The sequence below is a fragment of the Trichomonas vaginalis genome, chromosome III (assembly GCF_026262505.1).
Source record: "Trichomonas vaginalis G3 chromosome III, whole genome shotgun sequence".
Taxonomy (NCBI): Eukaryota; Parabasalia; order Trichomonadida; family Trichomonadidae; genus Trichomonas; species Trichomonas vaginalis.
This window is the reverse complement of record NC_067205.1, coordinates 4,571,927-4,597,645: the sequence shown is the minus strand read 5'-3', so window position 1 is coordinate 4,597,645 and position 25,719 is coordinate 4,571,927. Positions and strand designations below refer to the sequence as shown.

Genomic DNA, 25,719 nt, shown 5'->3' with positions numbered 1-25,719 from the left:
CACCCGGACTATTATGAAGTCGAAAACCCTAATGGAACATATGAAAATGTTTTCGACCAAGATGCTGTGATAGTTCATGCTTCATTTTCTGGCGCCCAAAACTCTTTCTTATGCTTGGCAAATGACTTTTACGAAAAACCTACAAAGTTATACGAACCGCCGAGTGGAAGTATTTCAGACTTTCAAGTATGGTTTACTACAGATGGAAGAAAAAGAATAATTCCATTATAACCATGCGTTTTACTTAGAACTTAGTTTCATATACAACTACTATCGAACGGTAAAAATATAATTTTTTAATACGGTTGAGGTGTTGGATTTGGTTGCCAACTAGACTGTGGTGCAGGTTCAGGCTGTTGTATAACAGGAGCTTGTTCTTCTGGTTCAGGGTCTTTAGGTATAATACCAACGAACTGACCTACTCTTTTACCAATATTTTTTGACTCCGTTCCAAATTCCTCTTCCGACAGATTTTATTCCATTCCATATACCTCTTCCAACTCTTCTGAAGAAGTTTCCAATACTACTGAAGAAACCCATTTTACTATATGTAAAAATCTAATGTCCGCCTAGTCTCTTACGTTTCCTGTTGAGTTCTCATAGCATTCTTTAACTGGAGCTCATACATTTTGTTTTCTCCTCTGGTAGAAAACATATTCTGGGTCAACTCCTGTGTTCGCGTCATCTGCATAAAGTTGTTTATATCCCACTTCAGGGTTTGTATAAAACTCTTTCCATCTCATATTTGCATACCATGGTGGCAAACCTAACGCAGCGTCATTTGACATGGCAGTTTGCATTTGTACATCTGTTGGCACTTGACCATAGTTTGCCATTGCAGTTTGTATTCTAACTTCATTTGGAATATATCTCTGGGTTTGGTTGTCCAGGTTGCTGTGCATTCGCTAAGTTCTGTGCGTCCATTTAATATTAGATAAAAATATCTCTTACGAGTACATATACTGAACATTTGCAGGCATTGGTTCATCTTCATATTCTCTGTACTTTTCTGCCACGTCAAATAAATAAATGACACAATGGAAAAAACCTAAAAACAAGTAGTCCTATTTCAAACCACATTTACTTACTAATAAAATTTCTTTGTTATGACACTTTCTCCAGTTTATAGGACCTCTCTCATATTCTATCTTGTCATATATAAACTCATAGTCATGTATGTCCTCTAACCATATCATAACGGTTTCCAAACCACTTTTTCGGATGTAAAGTAAAAGCATGGATGGTTATGTATAACGTCTAAAGTTTCTAAAGAGTCTCTTCAAAGTCCAGTCTACTTGGTATTGAAAATCCCATGTGTTATAGAACGGCGGGTCCACTATAAAGAAAACATTTTCCTTGTCTTATATTTTTCATACAACTCTGTCCAATGACATCTCACAAACTCTATACCCTCAATTATTTTTCTATGTCCTCTTTGGAAAACATTTGTATAGTTAAGATATAAAACTTTTGACATAAGTGTTTCAATGTCATGAACTCTTATAGCACCACTATATAATAGTCTAGCAGATATACTATTCCAGTCTATATATTCTGCTTTTTTCAAAACCTCTCTCACAATATTTTTCTTATCTAATGGTATACGTTCCATCTTACCTATAGGTATCTTTTCTTTTAACTCTTTCAATATATTGTTTGTGTCTGGTATATGTTTGAGACGGTCCATATAGTTGTCGAAGTCATTGCATATATTCTTTGAGTCTGGGAATATTGTATGGCACAAATGGGATATATAGAAACTTCCACCGAACAAATCTACAAATGTTAGACCATTCGGTAGTTTCTTAAGTTCTCTCAATATAATATCTTTAACATCTACTTTATTTCCAAAGAACGGTAACGGTGGTTTTGTAAAATTCATTTATATATAATAATAAAAATGTTTTTACCCGAAAAGTGACAGAAAAGTGACAAAACATGAAAACATATATAATTTGTGAAAAGCGACACATTATATAATGTTTTCGACCCAGAAGACTAACAATTTTCCGAATAAAAACTTCATTTATACTAAACATCTTCGGGGCTAGAGGGCGCAACGCGCCTGGAAGCCCTCCAAATATAAACTTCATTTATACTAAACATCTTCAGGGCTAGAAGGGGCGCAGCCCCTGGAAGCCCCTCATACCTGACCTAAATTAGCATCATTTTTGCAATTTTGAAAAAATTTTGGTCAAAAACACAAAATATAAATAGGGCAATCCTTTTATATTTTGATGATAAATTAGGGCTGTACAAGATTTAAAAAAACATTGCCGGGTTACCGTAGAGGCCTAAAAAAATCGCGCCTCGGCGGCAAGCCGCCTCGGCATTAAGAATGCGCATCTAAATTTTTATATGTCCTTCTTTCTTTTATTTTTCCCTTCCCTTTCTTTTCTTTTTCTTTTTCTTTTTTTCCCTCCTCTTGCTCTCATTTACCTTTTTTTCCTTTTCTCATCATTTTTCAAAATTTAAAATTTTTATCAAAAATCTTGCCTATAAAAGCAGACTATGGAACCTTTTAATACCTCTTAATCAATATTATACAGCATAAAGCATATTAAATGAAAGTAATTACGTATAAATTTATTTTATTATCTTATTTATTAATTCTTTAGCATGTATTGTTTAATATTAACTTTTCTGTACATTAAATATGATATCTCCAAAGTATGAATGCCTTGTAACGAAACGAAAACTTAATTTTATGTTGAATATTTGTCACAAACATTAGATTATTAAAATATATGTTGGATATCCCTTAGTATGAGACTTCATGACTCTTGTTGTCTAACGTGAGCTTTGGATTGCAAGCTCTATGGTTAACGAACATAAATTAATTGTAAAGTTTTCAAAAATTTTCATCGTTTCTATCAGCATCTATTTTTCCTTTAAAATAATATATTTGTATGAATACAATATTTAGTAATTTTTTTATTTCCCATAATTTCATTCAAAATTTCAGAAAAAATTAATTTCTATTCAATATTATTTCAGCTTCAAAACACTTCATTCTTATAGATGTTGATTCACTAAAGTGTGATTCTATTTATATGAGGTAGGGGCATGAGGCTCGGCAAGTCTTATTGCTTTTTACCTCAATTTAGGTATTAAATAATTATAATGATTCATAGTGGCCGCTGCTGACTGGCCATCAGCAGTCCCCTGGCCAAGATTAATATAATTATTTAATACTTATCCAGTTTTACATCAATAACAACAAAGCTAATCAATCATCATTCAGAAATGCGGGAAATTACTACTAATATTAAAGATTGATAGACATTAGGCTGGCCACCTTCTGTCTAATATCTTTACGAATAAAAATAATACTTTTTAAAACAAATTATTTAATAAATTTTATTAAAAAACAAAATCAAATATCAAATTGATCATCATTCAACTTGATGAAGAAGCGGCATGCTACATATTCTTCTTTGCATGATTCGTTCATTGAATTTCTTGTCTTTCGCAATTCAGATATTACACGTTCTACATCTGCTTCACTGCACGAAAGTGACATCATCCTTTTTCCAATTGGTCTTATTGCTTTTAGTTGCTTTATGCCATTCATGTACCAAAACTTGCCATCATTTTGAGCAAGATGATGACCATTTATAAGATGGGAATCATCTTGCTCTATGAAGAAATCGTAAGCATCACTCAATTCCTTGGCTCTATCGTCTTTATTGATCGTTGGATCAACTGTTGATTCGGCAATTGCTCTTTGTCTGAGGATTGTTATCATGAATGTGTATAGATCTTTTATCTCTTCATCTACAACATCCCAGACCAAGGAATTCCTCGAACCATCGGCATTTGTTTCGGCTGCATGATCGTCGTTAAGCATTTGTTCCTCTTCTGCTTGCTGGATCTCTTCATCATGCTCGGCTACCTCGTCAACACGTTCTGTTCGTTCTTCTTCAAGGATTTCGCCGAGTTTCTCAAATGTGATCTCGCGATTGATGATCCTTCAGGAAGAATCGTTGGGACTTGCACATCTTTCAACTGCATTATAGGTGGATAGCTTGTCTTTCCTCCAAAACCCTTCTTGTCTCTGATGATCTTCCTTGCTAACGGTGTAAAGCCGAAAGCAAACCGAAGCAAATCAATTCTACCATATTCTTTCATATCATTTTTGAATATTGTAGTGATTGATCGGAGAATCTCTTCACCATCTGGCGTTAATCTTCCTGCCATTTCATCCAACATCCCTTGGCACTGTTGTATCATCAGGAATGCATAAGCACCCATGGACTTGTTGGATTCCAGCCATAATTGAAGTTGCTTTAATGGCTTGAATATCATTAAAGCATCTTTAAAGAGTGGAGGAATTCCATCACGTGTCCATTGTAACTGTTCACGTGTAGCTCTGGAAAGGGATAGTGGAAGATCTCCACTTCTTAAAGCAGTATTAATTGTTTCCAGATTATCAAAGATGAAAAACAGAGTATCATATATGTAGAGCCAGCGAGTTTCCGGGATTGATGGAACCCTGATCTTGTATCTCGCTCTCATATCGTGATTCTTAAAGATAATGATAATCTGGTGAACTCTATTCATCAGTTCATTCAACAATGGACATTGCTTACGTGCGTGGACAATAGCATTGTTCAAGACGTGGTTAAGGCAACGAATGTACACGGTTTGTAAGCCAGGGAAAAGGGCTCCTTCTGGCCTCCAGTGGCAGAGTCCTTTAACCTGGGCTGGCAAACCATCTCCGACTACTCCAGCTACGTGGTTTTTATTAACCTTAAGAGAATCAAACCACGTATGGTAGTCCTCGTATGTCCAATTAGTCGAAATTGTTGTGTCGAAGAATTGGTGGCGATCTGTTTTGCCTGGATTGCACACACAAGAGAATAGACCATGACGGCTGCCGTGTGTTCCGCAGTCCAGGGAAATTGAGAAGATGCGGAATTCCTCGCAGAACTTTAGGCCCCGAGAGGAGTCTGTTTTGCCTAAAGTAATCAATGCCTCTCTGACACCGCGCCGTGTGAACTCAATGTCTGGGATTGTAAAGTTGATGCCCTGTTCGCGATTGACTTTATTTTTAAGCCATTTGGCGAAGCTCTCTAGGAAGCTTTTAAATGCTGGCTTCATTGTGGCATAAAGGCTTATATCTAGGCTCGCAATAAGCCTGGCAATGATCTCTTCTAACGAAGGATCATTACCAGAGCCAACTGCTTGCTGAGTATTCTCAACTTGGTGCTCAGCAGGAACGTAGTTGGGCATTGGGAGTAAAAATTTGCACTTATGATCTTTAAAATCATTTTTCCTGCTTTTTTTAATGCATCGCACGAACTGCCCTTGAACTAATGTTTCACTACATTCGGCACAGTATGTAAAGAGCCTTCCTTTGTCTGATTGATTAGGCTCATTCTCATAATAGCCGATCGTAGTGAAACATTTTTTCCACACTTTGTTTCCAATGTTTCAGGAGTTGGTGGATAATGGAATCCACTCATCATATACATGAGGATCCCATGCAGTCATAATAAAAATAAAGCTTTTTGAATATATTCAATTTTTAAATGATATTTTCACGGGTTAAATATAAAATAAAGAATAAGATGTAAATTATTAAAATATTTAATTTTAAATTTTGAACCCGTGATAAATATTTTTTGCATTGTTATTAATAATGAAAAATAAAGCTTATTTCAATGAAAATTGTTCTGCAAATTTATTTCACTTTTGACCTCATTTTTTCCGTAATTCAATTTTTTACTTTTAATATTTTAGATCTTCATAATATCATTTGAAAAATTAACCATATAAAAAAGTCAAGTTATCAATTCACTTTTTCCGTAATTCAAAAATCAAAAATATAAATAATATATCTTTTTATCAAATATTATTATTATATTCTATGAAAAATGAGGTCCGGAAATTTTGCGGATTCCCGTAACTCAATTTTACGGGAAAAGTGCAGTAAACTATTCAAAATACGGAAAAATTGGTGTAAACTAATGATTTTACGGTAAAATCACGGAAAGTCCCGGAAGAATATATGTGCCTATATGAAATTATACAAAAATGAATCAAACGCATTTTAAAAGATTGTTCTTGTATTATAAATGCTATTCGCAGATTTATTTGTTGAAGAAAATTACCAAATTTTTGCCGATTTACAAAAAATGATTTACAAAGCATATTTTTATAAGGCTTTAAAAATCTTTAAAATGTGACCGGTGACGGAAATCCATGGTAACCAACCGCGGTTCCCGTTTGGAATGCCATTTATCAGTGATAAATGGAAATATTACAATAACATCTTGATTTATTCAGGAGATATTTTTTGGAAATAAATTATTAGATCTAAAATGATTTTCGGAAGCATGAATCTTTAAATATGCTAATAGCAAATTATATCAAATATAAATTATGCCTAGATATTACGGTTTGACGTTGAATTTTCCATGTCAAAATTAGAAAACACATTATTTAAAAAAAAAAAAAAAAAAAAAAAAAGGTAGTGGGGCTTCCAGGGGCTGCGCCCCTTCTAGCCCCGAAGATGTTTAGTATAAATGAAGTTTTTATTCGGAAAATTGTTAGTCTTCTTGGTCGAAAACATTATATAATGTTTCACTTTTCACAAATTATATATGTTTTCATGTTTTGTCAAGACTTCTTCGTAAATGTTTTGTCAAGACTTCTTCGTAAATGTTTTGTCAAGACTTCTTCGTAAATGTTTTGTCAAGACTTCTTCGTAAATGTTTTGTCAAGACTTCTTCGTAAATGTTTTGTCAAGACTTCTTCGTAAATGTTTTGTCAAGACTTCTTCTTCGTAAATGTTTTGTCAAGACTTCTTCGTAAATGTTTTGTCAAGACTTCTTCGTAAATGTTTTGTCAAGACTTCTTCGTAAATGTTTTGTCAAGACTTCTTCTTCGTAAATGTTTTGTCAAGACTTCTTCGTAAAATCAGACAAAAATATATTTTAGGTGAAGAGGTGAGATTTCACCTGTTTTTTCACCTCATTTCTCACCTCTTGAATTTTCATGAAATTTACACCAAAAATATATTTTAGGTGAAGAGGTGAGATTTCACCTGTTTTTTCACCTAATTTTTCACCCTCTTGAATTTTACACCAAAAATATATTTTAGGTGAAGAGGTGAGATTTCACCTGTTTTTTCACCTAAAATATATTTTTGTCTGATTTTACGAAGAAATCTCAACAAAGTCTTTACGAAGAAATCTCAACAAAGTCTTTACGAAGAAGTCACAATAAAGTCTTTACGAAGAAGTCACAATAAACATCTGTCAAAAACCGCTTTTTAACTTCACTTAAAATGCCACGTAAGCTACGTAAGAATATACGTAAGAGGAAGAGAGCATTGAAACATCCAATAGTAAAACTGACACCACAACAACAGTTGCAACAACAAATTATGAATGACCCCACTATGTTGCAACAAATGTCAAGCAATCCTATGCTTTTAAACCGAGTTGTTGGTGCACAGAGTGGAGGTTTAAGAGCGGCACTTTTAGCGAAAATGGCAGGCTATGGTGGAGCTGCAGACGGAACAGCATATAACCCTCAAAGTCAAATGAATTTGAGTTCACTCAAAAATCAAATAACAGATGTCAAAAAGTCAAACATAGACATACAGAAGCAAATAAGTGAAAACGAAAAGAAACTAGAATATGACAGACACACAAAGAACTAAATGAGTTAAACGTAGAGAAAAAGAAGAAAGAAGAACAACTGAAAGAACTAAGTACAGAGGAATATGCAAAAAAAGTGTCAGAAAAAGCAGCAGAAGTAGCAAAAATGGAACAAGATGTCATAAATTTGAAAAACCATACTACTCGATATAAAGTACTGAAAGATGAAGAGATAAAACAAAAAGCCCTGAAGACATATATGGATAGCGATGAGTATAAAAAGGAAGTTGAAGCAAATGTAAAGGCAGAAAAACTTTTACAGTTGCAAAACCAAACCGTACAGTATGAAAACTTAGCACAAGAAAGTAAAAATAACGACGCAGCCATGCAAAAGGCAATGAAAAGCGCAGAATATATAAAAGCTAACAATGACTGGTTAGATGCCCAAGCCAACGCTAAAGCAGCCCAACTCATAGGGTCAATAAGGACAAAAATACAAGCGGATGAAGACAGTTCAAATGAAGCTTTAACGAATGCTGACTTTAAGAACGCCTTCGAAGCTCTTCATAGTAAGGTGAAACAAGTGAACGACTTCTCATCTGGAAAGAAACTGAAGTCTGAAGGTTTCGACAAAGAGTTAAAAGAAGTAGCACAAAATATGACGAAAATAACAGATGCAGCAACGAGACAGGCAGTTCAAAGTGCCTATGACGCCGTTAGAGCAACTGTTGTGAAAAGTCAAGAAAAAGAGTTACAACAGACCAAAACAGACCTAGTAAATGCTTTCTTAAAAACGAAAAGTCAGGTAGGACATTACGCTGCAGATGGAACATATGTGCCAGCTGGTGGAACTTATATACCACCAAACCCTCCAAGAGAAGCACCTGCACCAGGACTACCTAAAACATTTACATCGTCACATGGACATAGACACAGGCATGCACCAAAACCAACACAACAACCAACAGTTCAAAACCCTGCACAACAACCACCTCCACAACCAGCACAACAACCAACAGTTCAAAACCCTGCACAACAACCAACAGTTCAAAATCCAGCACAACCAACAGTTCAAAACCCTGCACAACAACAACCACAAACAGAGCAAGGACATAAAAGAAGTAGAGAACAAGGAAACCAAGAATTCTTAAAAATGCTTAAAGAAGAGTGTGGTTTCCCAGATACTGTTGACTTTAGTGACAGATATAAAAGAAGCTATTGGAAAGTTCAAGGATGGAAATACTGACCCGAACCTATTTAGCTTTATGGCTCAGCACCAAAACGGATATAATCTCAAACCTGGAAAATACAAGCTCGCTAAGGGATATGATTTAATAGCATATCATCCAAATGACATGGATGAATTTACTCCGAGATATTTGATGTCAGAGCTAAATGACAATTCAACTTTCGTCATGAAACGCGTAAAAAATAGAGACGGAACGAAAGAACAAAAGCTTATGAATGCGGATGACGTAGATAGGGAAATTGTTGAAAACGGTCTCGGAATATATGAAATGCCAGCAGATGAGGTACAAGAAACTCCACAGGAAGAAGTTCAGATACAACCAGACATGGAAGAAATAGTTCAGCAACAACAGCTAGAAGAGCCTGAAGGAAACGAACAAGTCCTTCCTTTGGAAACTAACTTCACAGAACTAGATGAAGATTTGAACAGCCGAAAAATCTTGACCCTCAACAAGAGTATGCGGAGAATATGGAATATTTCCAAGAGTCTAAAAAAAATTCGGCTGACATAGTAGAAGAATATCGAAAAATGTTTGCCGACATACAAAAGACTCCAACATCAGATGAAAATATCCAGCATAGAATGGAAGAACTGAAAAAAATGTACACAAATACAACAACCCTTTTTACTTACGAGCATTTAACGTTCAATCTTCGGATGAACTCGGTGAAAATAAAAGGTTAAATTTCAAGAAAACATATAGAAAAACATTGTTTAAAGTTCATTCAGAACCTAACCAAGATGGAAACAAACCTACTTTTGTTTCTGCAGACGATGGAACTACAATGAGATGGGGTCATAAAGCTAACCCGGATAGGTGGTTCATAAACTTACAACCACAATTCCAAGAAGTTGTAGACGCAATGGAAGTCAATGGTGAACGAGACATAGCTGGTATTTTAAGCGCGGCTTTAATGCCATTGAAAGATATGAAAGATGCAGATATTTTGGACCAGTATGAAATGAACATGGCTGATGGAAATATAACACCTGACGTTCTAGAACATTTATCTCAAAGAACTACACAGAACCATAAAGATGGTATATTTGGTGAAGAGTTTAGAAAGAAAGTTAGGGAGAGAGAAGGAAGAGAACCTATTGTACATGACCTTGCAAACGAAAGTTTACAAAATGTCATAAAAACTTACTTTGCAGACGATGAATCGAGAAGGGATGAATATTTAAGAAAACTCAAATGGACAGTACCAAATGAAATGTTAGTATTGAAAAACATGTTCCTTGACAAAATAAAACCAACTACAGAAATAAACGACGCAAGACTGAAAGATTGGGTAAAAGCTTTCCATTCACAAAAGATATAGTTGGTAACATGGAAAGAAAACCAGAATGGCTACAAAAACATATATTTGGAAACGAGCTTATTCCATATGGACAGGCACTGTTTGAAGCGCTTGAACCGGAAACTCAGGAAAGAGTCATGCAAACAATACGCGAAGACTCAAATACAGACTATGACAAACTCTTTCTAGGATATAGGTACCTGAGATGGGCGACCAGAGCCAAAAGGCAAAAGGACATGGGAAATTTGCAACATACTAGATGAACATAATGCAAAGATGCAACAACTTCAAGCAGAGGGCAATGAAGGAAAAAGAAGAGTTAAAAACTCAGTCAGGAAGAAAGTAAAGCTTGGTCGAGTGGGTTCTATTATGACATATAAATCCAACTATTCTATATTTTTTACTCATATGAAATGTACGCCGCTCAGAATATAACGCCAACAGTTTTGGATGCCATGAATGGAAATGTTTCCGAATGGTATAACGAATGCGACAATGCCATTAGAAGGTCAGAAATAGTTCCTGGAACTTACGAATATACAACTGCTGTTTCTTATGGAAACGTAGGTGAGTTTGGAGAAGGTTCTTCAACAACAGTAGATATTGCATGCGACAGGTTTCATATTATTTTCTATTGACAACTCATTCTTATACGTGGAACAAGACATTGAAATAAAACCTTCTACCAAGTTGTCTGACAAGAAAGGTTGCAATGGAATTTTCTATGTCGGATACCAATATGCTCCAGAAGTTTTCATGGGATATAAGATATATTCTAACTCTGACTTAGTTCAAACAGTAACATGGGCAAACTATGAATGGTTCGCTTTGAGAAACTCAGTACAACCACAAGCTAGAGAACAAACAGACCAGTATGCAACTATTGAGAAATAAGAAGACTTGACCCTAACGTTCCAGGAGTTTATGTTAACCTTTCTGGTTCAGATGGAAATGCTGCCACTAAAGTAAAACTGAAACTTAGAGTTCCTTTGTCATCTTTCCTCATCTTCAGGTTTTTAAGATACTTGCCAAACTGGGCAGGAAAAATTTCTATCGAACTTACTCCAAGCAAAAATAACTTAGTCATTGCACCAACACAAGACCCATTCACTCTTACAGACGTAAAGGGAACAAATAAAACGTCATTCGCCGAATTTTGCAAAGACAAAGTTGACTTAGACTTTGGTTTCTCAAACCTCAACACTGAAGTAAACTATTATTTCAATGCTGCTGGAGATGCTTGGGACCCAGTTAAGTTTACATGCGAAAAGTTTGAATGCAAGAGAATAGAAAGCAGACTTGCAGTCTATATGTTGGACCCAGATATTTCAAATGCTTTAGCTGCCAAATATATTGCAGTTCCACTTATGTTCCCTATACACCAAATATCTGTCAAAGACTTTGCAGGTGAAGTTGGAAACCAAAGTGCTGACCCAGGTGCAAGAACGGATATTGCTTTAACAACTGCAATGAAACATGCAGATACTATGTTTGTACTGTTCAGACGAACTATAAATGACTATTCTTGTTTCTACAACCCTGGTATTAAATATCATATAAACATAGATGGCAAATATTATCCAAGAGAAGAATATTCTACAGTTGAGATATGAGGTCATACAACTTGACATTAGATGCTATGAACTTTAACAACAACTTCACAACAACCATTAACCTGAAATGCAAAGTTCTTTATGCCATATGTGAAAGTATGGACTCATACAGGAGGGCAAAAAAACTCAATATACAAATGGAGACCGTTCAAACTTTTGGCTTGGCATTCCATTTGCTGACTCAGAAGACTTTATGGGTGGTATTTCAACTGTTGGTACTGTACAAATACAATATACTGGTGACAGAGACGGTCCAGATGAATTGAAAGCAAAGAAGTTTACAAAACCAATAGCACTTTTCACGGAAGATGCTCTTTTGAAGATTCGTTCGATGAAACCTGCTGGGGCTCCTCAGATTGGCATAACGACAGCTTCCATCGAGCAGATTTTGGCAGCAGGTCAGTAAGTTGTTCTTGAACTGACTTCTCTCCGTCAAATATTGACAGTACGCCAGTTTTGACATAATATTGTATTATAAACTTACCTTTAGAAATATCTGTAAGTTTTGTTGTTATATTTTTGTCTGCTTCAAGAACTTTCACCATTTCAGTTATACCAACTTTCTTTGCTTTATGAAAATATTTTGGTTCAGCAAAGACTGCTATTCTATAACATTTTCCATTGTTTGTATAAAGAACTATTCTGTCAATGTATTTGTATTGTTTGTGTGTGTAAACTTTGTTCTGCTTCAATTCGAAGAGATACTCGAATACGTCCATCTTTTTATTCTAAGTAAAATGTCATTTCCGAAAAATAGAAGCGTGAGTGTTTCAAAAGGTTTAATGGCGGTGGCAGATGTGAAGTTAAATTCACCAACTCAAACAAACAGTCAAAGTGTGTTGTCAATGTCAAAGAAAGAGATGTTGAAGTGGGGAAACCATACGAAGACCAAGATGGTATAACAATAGTTCCTGTAAAAGAACAACCAACATACCCTGAAGTTAGCAGAGACTTAAGTTCTGTTGCAGATATTCGAAATGACTACCAACAACTTAAAGACAAACTTCAAACTCAGGAGAAGATTTGTCAAGCTTTGGGTATAATGTTAAACTTGGTCGAACACAACCCTGTAAAAGTGAACTCATATGTCATCGCACCTCATGAAATTTTGAAAGAACTATTGAAACTTTTGACAGAGGCAGACGATATAAACATCAAAGAAATAGAACCCGACATTGCTTGCTGTGGTGTTTCATACAATGTCATTGACAAGATATACGTTATGAAAGGAGGTGAAACGTTGAACTTAAAATATAGTTTCCCAGACGTCATAAAAATATTTGACGACCACAACATTTCATTAAAGTTTGTTTGCTAAGTAAATGGCAGAAGACATAGTGGTTTATACTATTACGACTAAAAACCCTGAGTCATATAATTCTATAACAACAAACTTACAAAGTCCTCAAGGACGATATTGTAAACTGACCTTAAACACGATGACGACTAAAGCCTGTTTTGCTCTTTTGACACCAGAAGACTTTGTTGTTGTGAATGGTAAAAAATACTTCTTTGAAGATACTTACTCAGATATACCACCAACAGGTTTTGTTGACTTATTTAATACTTTAAGGACGGATGTAACATGTGCTGCAACTAGAGCAGGTTTCATTATGTTTGGATGTCCGACTGAGTTTACTATAAACGATATGAGCTATAATACAAAACTTATTTCTGGTTTTTACTACCAACAGTTTCCTATAACAGGAAAAGGTGTCATACAAGGAATGTCTGTTCCATTGACTTTAAGTACACCTATTTTATATATTGTTTCAAACTTAGGTTCAAAGTGCTATTCGAATGTTGACAGAAACTACTATGACCAAAAGATACTCATGCGTATAACAACACTTTCTCTGCTGGTTTGCCTATTGTTCATTCGAATGCAGAATTTTCAACCTTAGTGAACTCAAACACTTTGGCAAGTATAACGTTGAATTAGTTGACGCAAACTTTGTTCCTGTAAAACTTTTATGTCCTATGTATTTGTCAATGACGGCAGAAAGTTTCGAATTGGAAGATGCAACTGGTGAAAGTATTGTATTACAAGAACAACTTCAACAACAAATAGCTCAAGAACAACAAATGCAACAAATGGAACAACAAAGTCAAGAATAAAAAAAAATATTTTTTTTTATTTTTATAAAAATGTACAGAATAGATGTTTCAGATTTTTATGACTTCCAAGCATTCAGAAATATGTGTCCATTTCGAGACTATAACAAAGCAGTCGAGAATTTGAAACGTTTAGTCATTTATGTCGACTCTGCCCCAGAATGTTATGTCATGAAAGAATGGGATGTTGTCTTTAACAAACCAAGAGCAACAATAGTTTCAGAACAAGAATGTAGACAGAAACTTAAGAAAATAAAAGTCGTACAAGTTGGCATGAAGATGTTAGATGCTTGGGATATCTTATTGTCAAAGTTAGAAGATTTTTCAGTTCGAGGTATAAAGTTCTATACACCTTCTCCAAACTTCTATTCTATCTTCACTGGATATAAATACGAACAAGTAGAATGGAAAGAAAATGTTATAGAAGCTTGGTTAGACCATGTCAAAGAAATTATATGCAATGGAAACGAAAAGGTTTATGAGTATATCTTATGTTGGTTTGCAAACATCTTACAACATCCAAGTGCTAAAAATGAAACTGCTCTCATTATAATTGGAAAACAAGGAACTGGTAAGAACACTTTCTTTACAGATATTTTGTGCAAACTGTTAGAAGGTTATTCGAATCCGAATATGACAAACTTAGAAAACATCTGCGGTAAATTTAACTCTTCAATAGAGAATATGAAACTTATAGTATGTAACGAACTTCAAAGTATAGATACAACAAAAGTTTTGAACTCAGATGCTTTGAAGAGTCTTATAACAGACAAAGTTGGAGTTGTTGAAAGAAAGTATAAAGACCAAAGAGTTTGTGAAAATGTTGCAAACTTCATTATGGTTTCAAACAATGCTGTTCCGATGAAGTTAGAAAGTTCTGACAGAAGATATGTAGTTTATCAGAACGTCAGATTCTCATATGCAAGATACAGAATATTTTGACGACTTAGCAGAAACTTTGACATCTGACTTTTACAACCACTTTGTTCTCATACTTTATGACATTAGATATTTCTAAGTTCAATCAAGACAAATTCCACATACCGAAGAGAGACAAACATTGTTAGAAGCAAACAGAGTGTATATGAACTGTTCATAGATGAAACTGACTTTGTGTCATTAGATGAAAAGTCTTTATATGATGAATATAACAATATGTCAAGAATATGGTTATATGGCAGCTTCTAAACGTACATTCTTGGCAAATGTCAAAAGTCTTTTTAGATGTTCAGAACGGCGTATAAATACAAAGAAAAATTTTTCTGAGTAAATTTTAAAAAAATATTTTTTTATCCGATAGAAAAGATGGCAAAATTCATCTCAGTAAACAAGTACATGACAGAAGTCAAAGATAAGTTAGCTCCATTCGCATATTTGAATGTTTCTTCTATAATTTTGAAAAGTCTACATTTGACAAAGTTTGGAACATTGCACCAGTTAAGTTTGCTGTTGTTAGAAAAAGTGGTGCAACTTTTGAAGACTTAGACATAGAAGGTTTGTTAACAGTCAAAGAAAGTTTTGACAGAAAGTTCTCAAAACTCGAAGAAGGTAAAGCATACAACTTGTTATACCTTATGAAACCAAAGACAGACAGACGACTATGAATATTATGAGTCTAAGATAGTTGAAGTTCAAGGTAAATTGGGTAAAAAGATTTTAGAGTCTAAACCAGTGTTTGCTCCTAAAGAGGAAGAGAACATTGACATTGACCCAGAAATGTTTAAAAATAAAATTTATTTTACATGTCAAATTTCTTTTTCTCTGGAACTGGCTCTGGTTCTTTCTTCTCTTCTCTACTTTCTTTTCTTTTTTTCTCTCTTCTTCTTCTCTCTGGTGGAGTTATGTCAAATTTGGCGCAACCATATTTATGTAAAAGTTCTTTGTCCTTTAATAGCTCATCTATTCTGTTTTCTATTTCATCTTCAAGAACAGCGCATGTGTCTTCTTTGCATTCTAAGAACTTTTGTTGGACTTCATCTTTCCATCGGCGTCATCTCTGTCAACAAGTCTGTCATTGACAAAATTTTAAGACTGCTCTGCTTAATGTTTTATGGTTCTTGTCATATTCCCAGAAACAGAACTTTAGAACAAATTCACCTTTCTTGTTTACACTATGTAAGATTTTATGGTCGACAGATGTTTTGCTGTCGAAAAGCTTGTCTCGAATATAGATAGCGAAATCGCTAGACATTTCCTAAAAGATAAAATTTTTATTTTTCTAAAAAAATGTTAGAAAAAAAAGTTTTGCTGACATTGACAAGAAATTTGAGAATGTTTTAAATAAGAACAAGAGGAAGTTGAAAAATGCTCAGATAAACCCATACATGACAAGTTCCTATTTGCTCAGAATGGTATAACAGGTCTAATCGCCACCACTGGGTCGGGTAAGACTTTCACTTATCTTAAAATGGCTGCACAACAACAAGAACTAGATGAGAAGAACCATTCTATGAGTTAGTTGTTATTTGTAGTACTTCTGGTCAATTTGACCAAACCGTCAATTCGTTCAAAGATATTATAAAAAGTCTAAGTTAGTATGTATAAAAGACTCTGAGTTGTTAGATTGGATAAAGAAGTACCAAAGAAGAGTTTTGAAGTACAATGCTATAAATGAGTATATAAATTTAAGTTTTAAAGACCAAATGAAGGAAATGCAGAGAAATATTAGAGAAGAAACACTTCAGAAACAAACAGAAAGAGATAGAATACATTTCGAAGAATTGCAATCTTACGATTGGAAGACTTACCCTCATAGATGTCTTCTTATCTTAGATGACTTTGCTTCTCATCCTTTGTTAAAGAATAGAGAACAAGACATGTGTCGAATTCTTAAGAAGCTCAGACACTTTAACATCTCAGTTGTCATTTGTGTACAGACAGCAAAGAGTTTAAGTAAAGATGTAAAGAGAATACTGACTGACATTATACTTTTCCCCGGATTGTCCGAAGACGATTTCATGGAACTTATGAAAGAGTCCATGCAGGTAAGTTTGACAGACATGAACTATGGGAAGTATAAAGTCATACAAGACCCTCATACTTCTTTCAGAATTCACATCTACGCAAACAAAGTTCAAATTGTAAAAAGTCAAGCTTGAAAAATCTAAGTGTTTGTCTTAGTAAGTCTGTTGTGGTGCTGGGTCTGTCGTTCTTTCTGGCTTTGGAAGGTTCAGGGAGAGGACGGAAGTGAGACATTCGTTTGTGTCCTGTCGGAAGGAAGAACTTTTCCAGTTGTCGGGAAAAATTTTTCCAGTTGTCGGGAAATTTTTTTCCAGTTGTCGGGAAAAATTTTTCCAGTTGTCGGGAAAAAAGTTCTCAATTTTCGAAAATTTGAATGGTTTACGGACGGACAACTGGAAAATTTTTTCCAGTTGTCGGGAAATTTTTTTCCAGTTGTCGGGAAATTTTTTTCTTGTCGGAAGGAAGGACTCGGAATGCCAGAAGGATTTGACGAGACAATTTACCTTATAGAGCTACCTGAGCCATCTGAAGTCAAGCTTGAAAAATAAATGGTTCATCTACTCTACTTGTTTGAAGTTGTCAAAATACTCTGTTATTTTTTCCTTTAACAATGGCAAATCTTCTTTGAAGGTAAGTATTGTACAACCTTTCATATCATAGTGTGTTTGAGGTAACGTATCTTGAACTATTTGTTTCACATCTTCATTTGGGGTCATTGAAATCGGTAAGTTTTCGCGATAGAACCAATTTCTGTCAGATTTGTAAATCTTAGCAAGGTCGTAAAAGCTTTTGTTGTTTCTTCTGACTAAATGCAACATAACCATATCTTTTATCTTCTTCATTTTCCATCTCTTCAGTATAAATCATATACTTATAGTTCTTTTCCTTACCTTTTGGTACCGAACGTGGTATTCTTTTCTGAATGTTTTTGTCTTTTGCTTCAATGACTTCATCCTTTGCTTGAAGTTTCTTTTCCATCTCTTCACGTTCTTGTCTATGAATTTCATCTAACATCATGAAAATATAACAAGCGTAACGAGGTGAAGCCCACATTGCTACAGCATTTACTAAAAGTCTATGAACATAATAATATCCTTTCAAACTATTTGGCAAATTTTTACGATTTTCGTACGGAATCTCGTTCCTCGGTTTTCCGAGGAACGCAAACATATGAGGAAATTCTTCTAAAAGTTCTTTTGCCTGCTGGTTTTCAAACCAATGATATGCTTGCTTTGTAGAACGAAGAGCTGTCAAAATACTTTGCATTTGGTACATATCGTCTTTGACCGAACGAATGAGACGTAACTGTTTTGTTATATTGTATGTACTCGTATTCTTCACTTATGGCTTCATGAACGATAGCAGTTGTTGTGTTCTCTGTTGTTGTCATATCTGTCTTTACATACAAAATAAAAAATATTTTTATAAAAAATTAGCGTTATTTTTTTATTTTCACAAAAGACCAAAAATAAACGCTTTACATGTATTTTTCAGCAACTTCGTCAAGAAGTCTGTAATATACCATGCATAACGAGGAGAAGCCCACATTGCTATTGAACTAACTAGGAACTTATGAACATATATACCTTTTAGATGCAATGGTAAGTTTTGTCTGTCTTGGTACATCTTTTTAAGTTCTACATGTTCGAACTCACTCAAAAGTTCATGAGTGCTATTTAATTCAAACCAGTCTTGTGGTTTCTTAGTGTCTGGAGCAAAACATGCTGTCAAAATACTTTGCATTTGGTACATGTCATCTTTGACCGACGAATGAGACGGAGTTGTTTGTTATATTGTATGTACTCGTATTCTTCATTTATGGCTTCATGAACGATAGCAGTTGTTGTGTTCTCTGTTGTTGTCATTTCTGTCTTTACATACAAAATAAAAAAAATATTTTATAAAAAATTAGCGTTATTTCCTGACTTTCACAAAAGACCAAAAATAAACGCTTTACATGTATTTTTCAGCAACTTCGTCAAATAATTTTATAGCTTTATTTATCTCATCTACTTCAAACGTTTCTTTACCTTTTATGGGAGCACCATACATTTTCTCAAACTTTTCAAGTAGTTCTGTTTCAGCAGCTCTCATATCGTTAACGAACACAACCTTGACTCTATTGACTGTACTGTCATATCTTTGAGTTATATTATATGTTCTTCCTATCTTATATCTCTTTGTATTGAAGTCTTCGGTTTCTGAACGATGTAAAGTAAGCCTTCACTGCAACGTTCCGTATCGAATGAACCATATGTTATGAAGTTATATCCAACAACTGGGTCTAACCATAACAAAACTATTGGTATAAGACTTTTGTCTATAAGATATGCTGTAGTTCCATAGAATCTTACCGATATCATAAGCTTAGGATTTCTTGTCAAAATTTTCTGAGTAGAAGCAATTTTAACCCAGTCGTGGGATGTTTTCTTTCCAGATGGAGATATAATGTCTGACAAAGAATATTTGTTGTATTTCTTTGAGTATCTTACGTTTAAATCACCTATTCTAACCACTTTGGTGTCATTGTCTATCTTTCTAACTGTTTCAAACTCAATGTTTAACATTTCTGTTCTTACATACAAGATAAAAAAAATATTTTATAAAAAACTAACTTTATTTTTTCTATCTTAAGGAAATTCATGAATTTCATACGGAATCCCTTCTCTCGGTTTTCCGAGGGAAGCAAGCATATGCCATTTTACTCAGATTTTTGTTGCTGAATTCAATAAAAATATATTTTAGGTGAAGAGGTGAGATTTCACCTGTTTTTTCACCTAATTTTTCACCTCATGAATTTTCATGATTTCATCGTACATGTTTTGTCAAGACTTCTTCGTACATGAATTTTCATGATTTCATCGTAAATGTTTTGTCAAGACTTCTTCGTAATGAGCGTAAATGACCCAAAAATATATTTTAGGTGAAGAGGTGAGATTTCACCTCTTTTTTCACCTCTTTTTTCACCTGTTATTTTATAAGCGTTTTACATGAATTGTATGATGTATATTTGAAATCCTAAACAATTTCGTAGCTTCTATTTCTTCTGTCAGTACATCGAATGTTTTAACGATACCGAAAGTTTCTTTATACTTCTTCTTGACGTCAGATAGAAGGAAATCTTCTGCTGTTGGATAGTTTTTATTAAGAAATGTCAACATATCCATTTTATCTTCTGCTGGCTTTTCTGCTTCTTTCTTTAAGTCTGCATAGTCGTTTCGCATTCTTTCTATCTCTTTGACTGAGTAGTTATATTTCCTCATTGCTGCTTTACATTTTGAACATTGCGGGTTCATTTTTGCGTTATATTCTGAAACCTTACCTGCTAAAACAACTAAGGCGTCAATTGCTCTCTTCATCTCGAACATAGCGGGTCTTATTTGTTCGTTCCATACCTTACCCCTACTATCTTTATCTCTTATCTGCCATACACATTTTGCAACTAACGAAACAAAGTTGTCGTAGGTCTTAAATTCTTCGGATTTGTAAAGGTCAGAGATGTTCTTATATAACATGTCGCAATCTTTGTCCATAACTTTATGGTTGCAATGAAAACCAAGGAATTCATAATTTACCTTTCGTATGAACTTCTTTATTTCTACTGAGTCAGTAACTTTAACTTCAATTTCGTCGAATTCAGGAATAGTGAGTTTTTGTTGTTGGATTTCAGGAAGTTTAGGTAGATGGTCAATAATATCCTGCATTTCATAAAGATATTCTTCATTTGTTTCATCTTTCGCACTACAGTCTAAATCTCCTTGGAGAAGTTCTTGCTTTATCTTCTGGATTTTTGTTTCGAAAGTATATGAAGAAGGAATGAAGTTTTTCATCTCTACCAACATAGATGTTGGATTCATAACTAACGAGTTTGGTGCTGTAGTTGCTAACATGTTCTTACAATAAAAATAAAAAATATTTTTTTTAAAAAACTAACTTTATTTTTTTATCTTAAGGAAATTCATGAGTTTTGGTTGAAAAATACGGTGGAGCCAAAAGTGGCTCGACCTCAAAACAAGCATTTTGTGAAGAATATACCAACCGCCGGAATTCCGCGGGTTGCTTTTTATACAAAATTCAACGGGTGACAAAACATATACGATGAAGTCTTGACAAAACATTTACGAAGAAGTCTTGACAAAACATGTACGATGAAACCTTGACAAAAACATATACGAAGAAACCTTGACAAATTCAAGAGGTGAAAAAAGAGGTGAAAAAAGAGGTGAAATCTCACCTCTTCACCTAAACATTATTTTTGGGTCATTTACGCTCATTACGATGAAGAAGTTTTGACAAAACATTTACGATGAAGAAGTTTCGACAAAACATTTACGAAGAAGTCTTGACAAAACATTTACGATGAAGAAGTTTCGACAAAACATTTACGATGAAATTCATGAAAATTCATGAGGTGAGAAAAGAGGTGAGAAAACGGGTGAGATGTCACCTCTTCACCTAAACATTATTTTTGGGTCATTTACGCTCATTACGATGAAGAAGTTTTGACAAAACATTTACGATGAAGAAGTTTCGACAAAACATTTACGAAGAAGTCTTGACAAAACATTTACGATGAAGAAGTTTCGACAAAACATTTACGATGAAATTCATGAAAATTCATGAGGTGAGAAAAGAGGTGAGAAAACGGGTGAGATGTCACCTCTTCACCTAAACATTATTTTTACTGAATTTAGCAACAACTTTCTCTCAATTGGAGCTGTAGCATACTCTTTGCGTAAGCGGTTCAGACCTTCTTCGAACTCTTGGTCTCTCTTCGATTTGGATTGAGATTGGTAGTAATTTGGATTGAGATTGGAATTGCTGGAACAACCAAGGGTTGGAGCTGTAGCATACTCTTTGCGTAAGCGGTTCAGACCTTCTTCGAACTCTTGGTCTCTCTTCGATTTGTATTGGAATTGGTAGTAATTTGGATTGAGATTGGAATTGCTGGAACTGAGGTTGCTGAGGTGCAGGGGCTGGTGCTTTAGGTTCCTCTGGTTTGGGAATGGGCTCGGTTGGTGGTACGTCGGACATTGTCTTGAAACAGTACAAATATTGTTCTGAAAAAGTACAAATATTGTTCTGAAGCAGTGCAAGTATTGTTCTGAAAAAGTACAAGTATTGTTCTGAAAAAGTACAAGTATTGTTCTGAAACAGTACAAGTATTGTTCTGAAAAAGTACAAGTATTGTTCTGAAACAGAAAATTTTTCTCACAAATTGAGAGCTTTTACGGGAAATTTGTTCTGAAAAAGAACAAGTATTGTTCTGAAAAAGTACAAGTCTTGTTCTGAAAAAGTACAAGTATTGTTCTGAAGCAGTGCAAGTATTGTTCTGAAAAAGTACAAGTATTGTTCTGAAACAGTACAAGTATTGTTCTGAAAAAGTACAAGTATTGTTCTGAAGCAGTGCAATGGACAACATCGAGCCATTAGATGAGGCAATTTACCTTATAGAGATAAATGAAGTTGTTAAGCAGTACTTGCGCAAGGACAAAGCCAACAAGTCCCTCGGCTTCTGGTTGTCTGGAAGAGGTGCGCTGAAAATCGAAATTGAAACCGGAATTCCAATTCAAATACCAGAAAAAACTCCTGTAGACGACATAAAGGAGATGAAGAAAGAAGCTCTTCTCAAGTTCTTTGCAAAGCGCCCATGGATACAACTTCCAAACAGAGAGAGTCCAATTCCACGAATTATACAAATTCTCAGAGCACTGTTCCACTTCTCAGGACGGCCGTTCTACATAACCTCAGAAGGCGACATCCAACCAGTTCAGTAAACATCTCATTTTAACTCACTTTTTTATGTTTTTTGTGAAAGTGTCAAAAATAAATTGTTTTCATGAGTTTTCTACGATGTTAGAAAAAATGTTATTTTCTAATATCTTCACATTCAATACTTTTTCAGCACTTCTCCGTAGTTGTATATGAAAGACAATTCGAGATAAAAGTCATAGTACAATGGTATTATATGCTGCACACCGTTTGTTGTGAACCAAACTTGAAAGTCAGAGAAACTGTTACTAGGTGGTTCGTAGAATTTAGAAGCAAAGTCATAAAAGTCCTTACCAATACATAGAAAACTATTGTTGCTTGAACTGAAACTTGCATGACACATAACATTTTGAGGGTCAAACACGTTTCTATAAACTGTCAAATCTGCTGGTGGAAGTATAAATTTAAATGGACCATCTGGTGGTAATGGTTCGTTCTGGTTTAGTAACCGAAGAAATTGTGCCCAAGAACGTTTGTCTACTTCCCAAAATAAAAACTGTGTATCTCTTGGAGGGTTAATTTCAATCCTTTGAAATAAAACGGTGGAGTTCATCTTGTCATATTCTAGTTTCAGATAGTATGTTCCATTTAGTAAAGAGTCGTATTTTTCTTGAAATTCCCAATAATATTTGTTCATTTGAGTTTGAAAGTCATTTAGAGTTTTCTCAAGACTTTCGTCTGAACGAACTGTAAAGATTCTCATTTCGTCAAATTTGTCTATTAGACCATCAGAACCTTTATACTGCCCATGAAAATATACTGCGAACATAAATGCGTTAGTTCTTTTTGAAAACAAAACTCTTCTAAATCCTATTGCCTTTGCATCTGAAGGACTTTGAAGCCAACGAATTGGATAGTCAAACCTGTATGTTCGGGATGAAATTTCTTCATCTGATATTGTCCTACCAGCATTTGTAAAGATATAGTCTAACGGTTTTGTATCTGCTACTTTTGTTCTTTGTTTTTCAACCTGAAGCATTTAATATATGTAAAAATATATTGTTTTAAAATAATATGCCATATAGCTTCTTGAATTTGTTGAGAAATATATGAACGTGTTTTCCATCTGTATCTCTAGTGTTTACATAAGCACAGCCTGCCTTAGTAAAACATACTTGTAATTTTCTATAGTTTACGCCGGTATAAAGGTAGAAAGAGTCCTGTTCTTCGCTATAGTAGTAAAACTCAAACGTATGCTTACCATAGTCTGTAATTTCAATTGCTTCATCTTCTAGTTCGTCGACAAATTCGAATACAATATCTCTAAATTTGCCTATGTTCTTACTGTTTTCAGAACAAGTGACCCAACGTAAGTTTTCAAGTCTATTGTCGTTTCTTATATGGTTTATGTGGTCTACAAAAGGTAGATTGTTAGGGTTTGGTATAAAATGAGTTGCAATGACAACATGTTTAAAATAGTGTTTTCCACCAATCCTCATCCTAGCATATCCGTCATTTTGCTCCCATTCGCTTAAAACTCTTTTTGTCTTTTTGTTTCTGACTTCAAAAGGCTCAGAACAGTGAATTTCATATTTCTCATCTAACAAACAAGTTTCCCAACGGTCTTCTTCAACAAACTCAACGTACATTTCAAATAAAATAAAAAAATATATTTTTTAAAAAATGTTTTTTATTTCATGCAATGTTTTTCTTTTACTTAACATAACCACCTGCTGCCATAAGCCTTTGACGCCAACCCATACCAGCTAATGAAGGTTGACTTGTTTTAGTAGTTTCCAAACTAAACTTTGGTTTTGGTTTATCTTCAGTTTTTGGCTCACCTTCTTCTATTGGTTTTTTCGTCACTTTTTGGTTCCTCTGACTTTACCTCACTTGCAGGTATGGTTGTGTCGTTAGTATCTTCGTAAATATCATATGCCATTTGTTTTTGTTTTCCTTTCAACTTTTGTGTTTGTTGTAAAGTTTAGAATATTTCGACTCTAAGTCAATGAGATGTTCTATATATGAACTGTTTGTCAGTGAAGTAAACTTTTCCATCTGTTGTCTCGAAAGCTCCTTCAGACTTCAATATTTTATTTGTGAGAGTCTGTTTCTTTTTTGAGATACTAGCCGTTCCATTTCTATGAAAAGTGACTTTGTAGTTAGGGTTTGTATTTCCAGACCTGGCACTTTCTATTATTGAATTTTTCTCTTCATCTGTAAGTTCTTTGACAGGTTTTGACAATGGTTCTGAACTTTTTGTTTGTGGTGTCAAATCTACCGTTTCAACTTCTTCGGTCATTTCATCTCAGTAAAAAATTTTAGTTTGGTTTGTTTTCAACTGGTTGTTTAGGTTTTTTAAGTCGGTCTAAAACTTCCTGAGGTATAGGGAGGACTTGACAAACACGTTGTGTAACTGCTGGAAGTCGACAAATCCATCTTGAACCCATTTGTCTCAATGCTGTATTGTTCATTTCATCTCAGTAAAAAATTTACATTCCCCACGTTTGAGGCGGTTGCGGTTGGTTATTGTTTACCCACTGTTGTGCATGGTTATATCCTCTGTTAAAGAATCTTTCACCTTGGTCCATATAGTGTCCTGCTTGGTTATAGTAGTCATTTGCTTTGTTATAATAGTTTCCTGCTTGTCTTCCTACATTGTCCATCCATCCTTGAACTTTTCCTCTTGTTTCAGGATTTGGAATAAGATTTGCTGCATCTCGTGCTACATCCCAACCTTTCTGTACAGTTTGTATAATAGTGTGCTTTCTCTTTAAGTATACCTAATGTACTCAAAATCTTCCTTCCAACTCAAATACACCTCTGGCTATTGTTCCCACTGCGGGCAAAAATCTGGATGCAACTCCTGCTAATGCGCCAAATAAACCCATTTCTTATGGGGTAAAAATGACGAATCCAAACAAGGACCCGTATGTTTCTAAAGCAACAAAGAAAGCACTCATGGTAAAAATCTTTAGTTCAACCCAAATGTGCTTGGTTTATGGATATCTTGGAAAACATTCCGAGAGTTAGAACAGATGGACCTCCATACTGGTAATATTTGTCGGTCAAAACACAAGATACTGTGAAGCCATACCATTACGGTCCAAAAATATTTTAGATGTGAAAACTGCTTTGACAATATTCGTTGACAAATA

At 34.6% G+C, this 25,719-nt stretch overlaps 12 protein-coding genes and 5 pseudogenes across 17 annotated transcripts, besides 3 other annotated features; 7 read left to right on the top strand and 10 right to left on the bottom strand.

The window, feature by feature from the left end:
- Positions 1-2,246: 2,246 nt before the first annotated feature.
- Positions 2,247-6,243: a mobile genetic element.
- Positions 3,377-3,942, bottom strand: TVAGG3_0641490 (annotated as a pseudogene). Its single transcript has one exon. A coding segment is annotated over exon 1 (566 nt).
- Positions 4,358-5,235, bottom strand: TVAGG3_0641480 (ribonuclease H-like family; the record flags this gene model as incomplete). Its single annotated transcript, XM_051241275.1, has 1 exon — positions 4,358-5,235. A coding segment is annotated over one exon (878 nt), but the record flags the coding sequence as incomplete, so codon positions are not given.
- Positions 6,244-7,294: 1,051 nt separating the features above from the next.
- TVAGG3_0641460 (protein of unknown function, DUF4106 family) lies at positions 7,295-7,625 on the top strand (the record flags this gene model as incomplete). Its single annotated transcript, XM_051241274.1, has 1 exon — positions 7,295-7,625. A coding segment is annotated over one exon (331 nt), but the record flags the coding sequence as incomplete, so codon positions are not given.
- Positions 7,626-8,530: 905 nt separating this feature from the next.
- Positions 8,531-8,761, top strand: TVAGG3_0641450 (protein of unknown function, DUF4106 family; the record flags this gene model as incomplete). The annotated part of the gene is made up of 1 exon (XM_051241273.1): positions 8,531-8,761. One exon carries the CDS (start codon positions 8,531-8,533, stop codon positions 8,759-8,761), a length of 231 nt encoding a protein of 76 aa, XP_051087860.1.
- Positions 8,762-9,722: 961 nt separating this feature from the next.
- Positions 9,723-10,423: a mobile genetic element.
- A 204-nt stretch (positions 10,424-10,627) lies between these two features.
- Positions 10,628-25,719: part of a mobile genetic element that runs on past the window's edge.
- On the top strand, positions 10,917-11,761 carry TVAGG3_0641430 (annotated as a pseudogene). The gene has a single exon. A coding segment is annotated over exon 1 (845 nt).
- On the bottom strand, positions 11,955-12,492 carry TVAGG3_0641420 (annotated as a pseudogene). Its single transcript has one exon. A coding segment is annotated over exon 1 (538 nt).
- TVAGG3_0641410 lies at positions 13,096-13,891 on the top strand (annotated as a pseudogene). The gene has a single exon. A coding segment is annotated over exon 1 (796 nt).
- On the top strand, positions 13,922-14,455 carry TVAGG3_0641400 (uncharacterized protein; the record flags this gene model as incomplete). Its single annotated transcript, XM_051241272.1, has 1 exon — positions 13,922-14,455. A coding segment is annotated over one exon (534 nt), but the record flags the coding sequence as incomplete, so codon positions are not given.
- On the top strand, positions 16,531-16,986 carry TVAGG3_0641390 (protein of unknown function, DUF4106 family; the record flags this gene model as incomplete). Its single annotated transcript, XM_051241271.1, has 1 exon — positions 16,531-16,986. One exon carries the CDS (start codon positions 16,531-16,533, stop codon positions 16,984-16,986), a length of 456 nt encoding a protein of 151 aa, XP_051087858.1.
- Positions 17,618-18,124, bottom strand: TVAGG3_0641380 (uncharacterized protein; the record flags this gene model as incomplete). Its single annotated transcript, XM_051241270.1, has 1 exon — positions 17,618-18,124. The coding sequence occupies one exon, from the start codon at positions 18,122-18,124 to the stop codon at positions 17,618-17,620; it is 507 nt and encodes a 168-aa protein (XP_051087857.1).
- On the bottom strand, positions 19,078-19,416 carry TVAGG3_0641370 (organellar and viral DNA polymerase type B; the record flags this gene model as incomplete). The annotated part of the gene is made up of 1 exon (XM_051241269.1): positions 19,078-19,416. A coding segment is annotated over one exon (339 nt), but the record flags the coding sequence as incomplete, so codon positions are not given.
- TVAGG3_0641360 (organellar and viral DNA polymerase type B) lies at positions 19,825-20,739 on the bottom strand (the record flags this gene model as incomplete). The annotated part of the gene is made up of 1 exon (XM_051241268.1): positions 19,825-20,739. One exon carries the CDS (start codon positions 20,737-20,739, stop codon positions 19,825-19,827), a length of 915 nt encoding a protein of 304 aa, XP_051087855.1.
- On the bottom strand, positions 21,557-21,883 carry TVAGG3_0641350 (uncharacterized protein; the record flags this gene model as incomplete). The annotated part of the gene is made up of 1 exon (XM_001294714.1): positions 21,557-21,883. One exon carries the CDS (start codon positions 21,881-21,883, stop codon positions 21,557-21,559), a length of 327 nt encoding a protein of 108 aa, XP_001294715.1.
- On the top strand, positions 22,261-22,626 carry TVAGG3_0641340 (uncharacterized protein; the record flags this gene model as incomplete). Its single annotated transcript, XM_051241267.1, has 1 exon — positions 22,261-22,626. The coding sequence occupies one exon, from the start codon at positions 22,261-22,263 to the stop codon at positions 22,624-22,626; it is 366 nt and encodes a 121-aa protein (XP_051087854.1).
- Positions 22,740-23,390, bottom strand: TVAGG3_0641330 (uncharacterized protein; the record flags this gene model as incomplete). Its single annotated transcript, XM_051241266.1, has 1 exon — positions 22,740-23,390. The coding sequence occupies one exon, from the start codon at positions 23,388-23,390 to the stop codon at positions 22,740-22,742; it is 651 nt and encodes a 216-aa protein (XP_051087853.1).
- TVAGG3_0641320 (His-Me finger endonucleases family) lies at positions 23,626-24,210 on the bottom strand (the record flags this gene model as incomplete). Its single annotated transcript, XM_051241265.1, has 1 exon — positions 23,626-24,210. One exon carries the CDS (start codon positions 24,208-24,210, stop codon positions 23,626-23,628), a length of 585 nt encoding a protein of 194 aa, XP_051087852.1.
- On the bottom strand, positions 24,325-24,863 carry TVAGG3_0641310 (annotated as a pseudogene). Its single transcript has one exon. A coding segment is annotated over exon 1 (539 nt).